This window comes from Culex quinquefasciatus, chromosome 1 (assembly GCF_015732765.1).
Source record: "Culex quinquefasciatus strain JHB chromosome 1, VPISU_Cqui_1.0_pri_paternal, whole genome shotgun sequence".
Classification (NCBI taxonomy): domain Eukaryota; kingdom Metazoa; phylum Arthropoda; class Insecta; order Diptera; family Culicidae; genus Culex; species Culex quinquefasciatus.
Genome location: NC_051861.1, coordinates 132,178,097 through 132,187,166, shown reverse-complemented (window position 1 = coordinate 132,187,166; position 9,070 = coordinate 132,178,097). Strand labels below are relative to the sequence as shown.

The 9,070-nt window shown below is 35.3% G+C and overlaps 1 protein-coding gene across 7 annotated transcripts in view; it reads left to right on the top strand.

Annotated features, from left to right (window-relative positions):
* Positions 1-636: 636 nt before the first annotated feature.
* LOC6045731 (vascular endothelial growth factor A) overlaps positions 637-9,070 on the top strand; it is a 27,127-nt gene continuing 18,693 nt past the window's right edge. For 2 of the 7 annotated variants that reach the window (XR_005278766.1, XM_038264961.1), the window contains exons 1-2: positions 637-759; positions 7,840-8,257. Coding sequence is in view for 6 of the 7 variants with exons in the window: in XM_038264961.1 (XP_038120889.1) it covers positions 8,030-8,257 (228 nt within the window). In the remaining variant the exon portion in view is untranslated. Of the gene's footprint in view, positions 760-898; positions 1,064-1,083; positions 1,212-7,821; positions 8,258-9,070 lie in introns of those variants that run through there. The other 5 variants (XM_038264678.1, XM_038264732.1, XM_038264795.1 and 2 more) reach the window with 5 other exon arrangements.

Below are 9,070 nucleotides of genomic sequence, written 5' to 3'. Positions count from 1 at the left end.
TTCCACTTAATTCTGCGATCAGGACCACTTTGCTGAAATTTGACCCAATCTCACCCCTAGACCCAATGTCCTAAATGACCCCAGTTGCCGGATACTTAAATCAACTCCGCAAAACTATCAGAACTACAACTACATCAATCATAGACGAAATTTTGAATCATTTCAAAAAGAAAAACTAATTTTCAAATCTTTAATTTTTTTTACGAGATTTACCAATTTGTGGTCTTTAATTCAAAATATGGTAAAATATTAAAAAGTATTTTTTTTTATTGAAAATGCAATGTACTGAATAGTGTATAATTGATTTGATTTTTTTTTGCATGAAAATTTAAATTTTAGTCAATAATTTTTTGAGGAAACTTCGAAAGGATGTGGGGGGGGGGGTGGAGACGAAAACTTGAAATAAAAATTGCAATGGCCTTTTATTACGCTCGAAATAAAAGTAAGCTTCAAATTTAAGTTCAATCCAAACTTCGCTAACCGACCCTATCGAAAGCTCCCGCAACAACGCGAAAACTCTCTCGCGCTCTCTTCCTTTCCCCGCTTCGCGAGAGAGCGCGCGCGTCCGAGTCACTTTTTTTTCGCTTCTCCGCTCAACAGGTAAGCGCGACTTAGTGACCGTCGGCCAGACCTGCTCAGTACGAGTCTAGCGAGCAACGTGATCGGCTGCGAAAAACGAAGTGTGTTACTACGATGCGGGTGGTGCTGTTGTTCTAGTAGGCTGTGACGACGAGCGGGGGTGGTTGTGTGGTACAGAAGGTAGTGGCAGAGTTGGGGGGGTTTTAAACATCATCCAAGTAGCCCTTGGAGTGAAGTGCTAATTTACATGGTTGTCGTGGATGACTAGACGGTTGAAGAACACACGAGAAAAGTGAGCGGGGGGAAAAATGATTGCGTTTTATGAACGAGAAGAAGAGTGCAGATTTGCAAAGTGATGAAGAGTGAAGAGTTAGACTGTGTGGTGTGGAGAAGAACGTGACTTCCCCGTCGGTCGGAAGCGCCGCGAAGTGCACAACGAACACAAATCGGACAACAGTCCCGCTCGCTGCTAAGCCGCTTTATTGTAAAATCCTAAATTGAATAATAACCCAATTAAGGCCAGCTTTAAATCAAGTGAATTTATGTACAACATGCCGTTTTTTTTTGCGCTTCAGAAGGGGAATGTGGAGTTCAGTCGTCGTCGTCGTCGTGTCAAAAAAGGGGAAGAAGCGGTAACTTCAATGCGCTGGCAGGCGACGAAACGATCGAAATGTGACTGACCTTCGGGGAAAGCAAAATCAACAAAAAAGTGCTCCCTTCAAAGTAGCCAAAGAAGAAAACGGTGCCATCAAAGCAATCCTCGTGTTATCTCTTTGAGTCGTTATCTTGGGCGTTTGCGCTCTACCTTTGTCACGTCGTTTTCTGGACAGGTCTAATTGAGCTGTTGGGTGTGTGATAGGACAGGTTACTGCGATCGGAAGGTCTTTTTTATGTTTCTTTAGATAAGTTTTAAGGGACTTTGAGTGTGATAAAACTGTTTGGACGCCACCTACGCCGATGGCGTCGCCCTGGTTGGTGGTCGTTTTTTGGGACTGACTTGATTTGATTTCTAAGTACAGTCCATGGTAAATTTGTTGGCGCTTTAAAGTGATTTGGAAAATTTAAATCCAACACGGAGAAAAAAGAGTTCCTAAAATCGTGAACAAGCGTTCATGAAAATGGGAACCACGAACAAAGTGTTCAAATTCCATGGTACGTTTTTCGAAATCGTACCATGAGATTTGAACACTTTGTTCGTGGTTCCTATTTTCATGAACGCTTGTTCACGATTTTGGGAACTCTTTTTTCTCCGTGAAGATGGCGGTCAGAATAGCGAGTTTTGTGATTTTATTATCCAAAGTTCCTATAAAACTATTCGGATAATCGAACATGAGATAAACTTAACTTCGGAAACTCATGTCTAGACCAAATGAATATTTTCAATATTCTACCATCTTGAATAACATATTCAGGAATCCCTCAAGAGGTTTTCTTTGGTCATATGGGAGCTCAGCAACCCGAAAAAAGACAAACATTTTGTTGATCATGATTCGATTATCCAAAGTAAAATTTTGCTAGGACCTCAGATAAACAAGTCTGGACAGTACAAAATAGTTTAAGTATATTTAAACAATACGAAGTCTTAAAAAAATATCAAAATACAGTACAGTAGAGGTGGGCAAAAAAAGAACGAGCCGCTAAAAGAACCGGTTCACTAAAAAGAGCGAACAAACCATGGTTCACAAAAAAAGAACCGCGGTTCTTTTTCTGAGTCAGGTCTTTTGAAAGAAGCTTCTGAAAATAAAAAGATTTTTACAATTAAGTCTTTTTTGAATTAGAAGTATAATTCAATGAATTTCTAACAAATTGTAGTATTGAATTTATTTTTGAGGAATGAAAATCATATTTCAAATATTTCAACTCTTAAAAATCAATGTCCAATTTGTCCCACAGTGTTTTTTAAAGTTATTCAGGATAAAAAAGGTAAATTAGAGGCTATTTTCCAACTTTTGAGAGCTGAATCGACATATTCTGTTAGGGATGCTCTATTGCAACTTCTACATCTATTTACATTGAAATTCTCCTAATAGCACTTGTGCCAATATTTGAACACCACATACAAGTTTTCAAACCCACATTTTTATTTTTTTAGGTTTACTTTGAAATTGCTTCAAAAGTAAAACTTTCCAGCAAAAAAAAATTATACTAATTTGAATCTAAATTTAATCAAATTTTCTCGTTTTTAGTATTTTTTCAGATAATTTTATAAAAATCTAATAAAAAATCATAAAACCAGCAAAACAAAATAGCAAATTCACCAAAATAGCCGTTCAAAAGAGCCGCTCATTTTTATGAGCGAGCGAAAAAGAGCGGCTCCAAAAAAAGAGTGACTTTGCCCACCTCTACAATACAGACTCGATTATCCGAAGATTTGTAAGGGACTTCGGACTAATAAAATCATGATCGAATAATGTTTTATTTTTGTTTTTTTTTTAATTTCTGGCTTTTTTCTTCAAATTTAATTTCCTATTAAATTACAAAATGTATTTTTTTTTTTAGTTTTTATATTTTTTTAAAGATTTACTCTTTTTCTGGGGTCATACTTAAGCTCGACGATCAAATTTTTTTTTACCGATAATCGAGTCTGGACTGTACAAATAAATTGGTAAAAAGTCGTGAATTCGCCAAAAACAGGAAAAAGCAGGAAATTTAAGATTTTTCTACAAAATTTTGGGGACCCCAAGCATCTTTATTTGAAAAATATGTTCTAGCTTATGAATAATTTTTAAACCATGCAATCAATTGCTCTCAATTTGTTTAGAGCTCTTAACTCAATGTTAAAATTTCCTTTTACTTGTTTAATGTAAATGAGATGTGATGTCAATGCTCTTTGAGAATGTTTTGAAATCCCAATAAGTATTGTGCAGAATATATTAATAATTTTAATAAATCAATAGATTTTGTTTTAGAATAAAAAAGAAACAGTAAACTTTAAACATCAACTAGCTCTCATAAACCCAATTTGGAAAAAGAGCTCAAATTTAATAATTATCACAACCATAACATTACTATTCTGATTCCTTTTGTCACATAGTTTGATATCTTAAAAAACGATTCTAGCTTGACGTAAATTCACTTATTTTTTAAACTTATTTTGCACTCATAAAAAAAAGATAATGCTAGATTATTATAAATCGGAAAAACTTAACTAAATACATTTTTACTAAAGTCGATAGTTAAAAAATCGGTTTGATCGGTAAACCATCTGCAAAAATGAACAAAATTTTACCGGCCACAGTCTGAATAGAGAGCAGTTTTTAGAGCACCAAATTTTGTTATTTTGTGTCTGTTCTAACCGAAAACCAATAAAAAATAACAAAATGATGTGCAAAAACATAGCTAAAACTGCTGGCCCAAATCGCCACATGTGTCCCGACTCACCCCAGAAGGCGGTAATGCAGGAAAACCTCTTTCTTTCCAGTTCGAACTGAGCAATTCAAATTTAATGTTTGAAAATTTATAAAATGAACATAAAAGGTCTTCAAAAACCTCAAAATTGATCGAAAATATCAAATTTCTAAAAACATTTTTGATTCATTTCAAATAACCATGCGTTGCAATTGAAGAATTCGACGACATTTTTTCCGCTAGGTTCGCTGTTGTTCCAGCGGTGTTCGGAATGACAGCCCCCATACGTTTTGAGCAGTTTTAAGGGAAAAACTGCGTTTATAATAAAAAATCAAACATTTTCAGAAAAGTGGGGTATTGCAAAGTGTGGCAATTTCGCTAATGATCATAATGCGTGGTGAATTGTAGCGATTAATTTTGACTGGTATTTTATTTAGATGATTTTTCTAAAAAGATGATCGATATTTTGGACAACTTGAGTTATATGTTGCAAAAGTCAAAAGTATTAATCAAATGTAATGTAAAAGTGTTTAAACATTACTTTTCTTCCTGTTTGACCAAAATATTGATCTTAAAAAAGCTGTTTGGTGATTTTTTGGAATTTTTTGGAAAAAATCGAATAACTGGTCATTTTTTAAGAAAATTATTGTAATTATGCTGTAATATGACTCTAATAGTTTGTTTTAACAATAAAACACACATGAGGAGCATTATCAATCAATTAAATCTTATTTAAATCAATTTTTCAAAAGAGCTTTTTGGTAAATTTGAGGAAAAAGCATGAAAAATCAACTCAGCCCCTATGATTTATACATCATTCGATTCGTTTTTGCAATTGCCACACTTTACAATAACTCTCATCGATGTTAAAAAATATTTGAATGAAATAAAAATCAAAAACTGCAAAAAAATTAATATTTCCAAGCACGCTGTCATTCCGAACATCGTCGCGTAGTGCTTCTACTCGCCACCAGGATGCGTGCACGTTTCTGTCGAATCACTCAATATGCACCCCAACTTTGGGGAAAAAATCACTACAACTCGGCAAAATGCACCTGGTTAAAGCAGTTTTCACTAGTCACCACTAGATGACACCGCTGTTTTTACAAAGGAGCTTCACAGCGGTGCATTTTGCAGAAAATACAATTAAAAATACATTTTTAATGTTTTTGGACTCATCTATCTTATGAATAATGAAGATAATGGCAAAAACTATATAAATCAACACTTACAATATCAATAAATGCTTTTTATATTGTCCAAAAATCAAAATTAGATGAAAACAAAGCATTTTAAAGTTTTGCAAATAAATTTGGCTGTTTTTATACAACGATGCTCAATTTTTTCCAGCATAGTTTTGCAATGTTAAGCTTCCAATTTCTATGATTTTTTCCCGGAATATTATTCCCAATACCGAGAAAAGCAGGGGGTGCATATTACCCCCTCTCCCCCTATGTGTTGTAATGCTTTTGATTTGCGTCAAAATTATGAGTGCTCAATTTGTTGTGAAGTTTCTATTTTTACTAAATTTGTCAATAGAAAAAATAATTATAACCACGGCAGACTGTCAGTAACAACATTCACATTCACTGAGTAAAAGGCCCTCGGCCATCTCGGGCATTATTCTCTCAGTTCGTTCACTTTTCTTTTTTACTCAGATGAGTGCTGCGCTGCTGTGGGTGTTGAGAAAAGAACTCGAATTTGAAAAAAACTTTCGAATGATACAACTTCGGATAATCCAGTCTGGACTGTATTATGTAGAGGTGGTCAAAACAAGAGCGATCCGCTCAAAGAGTCGGTTCACTAAAAAGAGCTCACAAAAAAAAAATAACCGCGGTTCTTTTTTAAACTCCGATCTTCTGAAAGAACCGTTCCACGACGGAATGATTTTTATACTTGTGTCTTTTTTTTTGTGTTTTAATTAATATAATTCATTGAATTTCCAACAAATTGTAGTATTCAATTTGTTTTTGAGAGTTGATAATGTAATTTTAAATATATCAATGCTTATAAATTAATGCCAAATTTGTGAAAATTGTCCCACGATGGTCTTCTCCGAGTACTGTAAAAAAAAAGCAAAACAAAGCAAAATTAATAGCAATTTTCTTCAATATCCTGGATTCCAATCTGGGTGTTCTGCTCATCCAAGCCTTCGAACGAACTTTCAAGCGAATCTCCTCGTTTTTAGTTTTTTTTTTCAAATGACTTATAAAAAGCCACTGAAAAAAATCATAAAAATCACCCCATTTTTTAAAATAGCCTTTTATTAAAATTTAATAAAAAGAGCGAAAGAGCCGTTCAAAAGAGACGCTCAATTCAATTCAATGAGCGAGCGAAAACGAGCGGCTCCTAAAAAATCGGTTTTGCCCATCTCTAGATGGCATTTCCCAAAACGACTCATCATTTAGATTATTCAAAAATTAGTTCGCTACGCACCTCGTGACAATGACAATTCCCGCCACAAAATTTGTTTCTTTCCATTTGGGATTTCAACCTGCCTCGTCGAGTTTGAATGAATCGCCGTTCGCAGAAAATCACCTCAAGCCCGGCGCCCAACTCACTGGTCAACGACTACCAGAGTGCTGTTGTTTGTAACAATTACATAAAAATGACTCACAAAACACGGCATGTAAGTGCGGTTTATCTTGTTGTTGCTCACTGCTGGAGACTTCACCACAAGCTTTATCTCAAACGTCACCGTAAATAATTCGACGTGACAGATGAAATTTACTGCCTTCTACGTCAGAAAAAAAGCACACACGTTTTGATCATTTTGTGAGCAACAATAGAACAATTTAACTCCCAAAATGGCGGCCCCCCTCCGAATTCAAATTGATGGTCGTGAAATTCCATCGCTCTTTTATCAAAAAAATGGTCAGGGGGGGTGGTCCGAAAACAGGTGGATGACTCATCGCGACGCGATCGCAGTAGGCTCACACTCGGTCGGTCGTAGTAGGCTTCGACGTGTGCAGCGTGCACGATCTACGGCTACTTTGATATTTGCATTCGAAACCTGTTGTTTGCTGCCCTTTTCCGTTTCCGTTCTTTTTGTTTGGAAAGGTTCACGGAGGTTTACCGGCTAATTGCAGGTTTGAAAATCTATCGAAAAATTCATGCGTCATGATTTAAGCCCTTTTCGAAGAGGTTTCCAGCTAAAAAAGAGCAGCTCGTATCATAACAAACACTGCACACGTCATTGCCTCCCCCCCTCGTTCGCCACTTGAATTATTCTGGAGCGGATGTTGGCAATCACAATCAAATCTCTAATCTTTCCAGCCACAGCTGTTTGTCTGATGCCGTGGTTGGATAAAATGTGTTTTTTTAGTAAGAGGTTTACCTCGTAGTAGGCGCAGCGTTTTGAAATTGTCAAGCATCGAGCGATTTGACAGCAAGCAAGAGAGCAACTCTCTCTCTCCTCCTTTTCGCGAGAGTTGTTCTCTTGCTCACTGTCTTACATCAAAGTCGCGGCAAACGATGCATGTTTATAATGATTTCCGCCTGCTACGATTGCAGTTTTATTCTAAAATCAATTCAATAAATCGCACTGAATGCGCAAATCAAAATTACATAAACATGTCGAACGATTCTCCAAGGGGCAAGACGCTCAACCTGGTTTTGAAAACGCTCGGCACGTCAAGTGTTTTGAAAACTCTTGAGGATTATCTAGTTTCGCACAGCAAATCCTTTCGCGCGATTTGTTCGCCGGCTGCTGCTACTGTTTATATTATGCTATTTATTTTTATTGTTATTCGACCTCTCGTAATACCCCTGTACTAACTAGTGCAAACATTTCGCGCGCGCCGTTTTCCACCGACGGCAGTGAAAATCGATTCAAAATCGCAACGCAACGCAAAAAAAGAGAGGAAAAGAAGGGTGGGAAAATTGATGTTTCAGTTTCGCTTTTATTTTTAGTCTTCGATTGAGTCAAGTGGACGACACTAATTGAGGAAGAGAAAGAGAAGAACAAAAAATCAGAACGCCCTGTGCATCAAGTGCAATTATCGTGTTGTTTGAAGTCTCGCAGCAAGCCACGCCGGGAAGAAAGTAGTGCAAAAAGGCAGCAGCAGTAGGCCTTGCCGAAAATCAAACGAAACTAACGAAAATGCAACCAATTCAAGTGCGAGCGTCCTGTTTGGCGTTGCTTGCTTTGATCGGCGGAGCAGCCTGGGGCTACGAGAACGGGGGGCGAGCCTTCCGACCGTCGGGGTTGGAGAACAGCAATAACCGGATGGTGCGGCCGCTGACCAACGAAAAGAACCGGTACAGCGTCATCAGCAAGGACGTCAAACGGGAGGTGGACGCAGGAGATGGGTGCTGCCGGGCGGACGATGTGAGTAAAGAGCTGTTTTTTTTTATTTTTTTTATTTTTGAGATAAACCTGTTTGTCAAAGTAGGTAGGGTTGAGAAGGAAATTTGCGTCGTTGGTGAAATCAACGATATTCGATTTAAAATTCTTAAAATTCTTAAAAATCTTAAAATTCTTAAAATTCTTAAAATTCTTAAAATTCTTAAAATTCTTAAAGCTCTTAAAATTCTTAAAATTCTTAAAATTCTTAAAATTCTTAAAATTCTTAAAATTCTTAAAATTCTTAAAATTCTTGGAATTCTTACAATTCTTAAAATTCTTAAAATTCTTAAAAGTCTTAAAATTCTTAAAATTCTTAAAATTCTTAAAATTCTTAAAATTCTTAAAATTCTTAAAATTCTTAAAATTCTTAAAATTCTTAAAATTCTTAAAATTCTTAAAATTCTTAAAATTCTTCAAATTCTTAAATTTTTTAAAATTCTTAAAAATTTCAAAACTATTATAATTCTTAAAATTCTTAAAAAAATATTTTTTTTTAAATTAAAATTCTTAAAACTTTCAAAATTCTTATCTCATTTCAATTCTTGAAATCCTGAAACTCTAAAATTCTAAAAAAAAATCTGAAAAATTCCAAGAATTCACAAAAAATTGGGAAAAAATCTCAATTATCTAAAAGATTTCAAAATTAAAAAAAAAATCTAAGAATTTAAAAAAAAAATCTGGGGATTCATTTTTCTTATTATATCAATTTTAAAGTATTGAAAAAATGTAAATTCTGATAAGTCTTATAATCTAAAAAACTGCAAAAAATCGAAAAATCAAATTAAAAATTTGAAT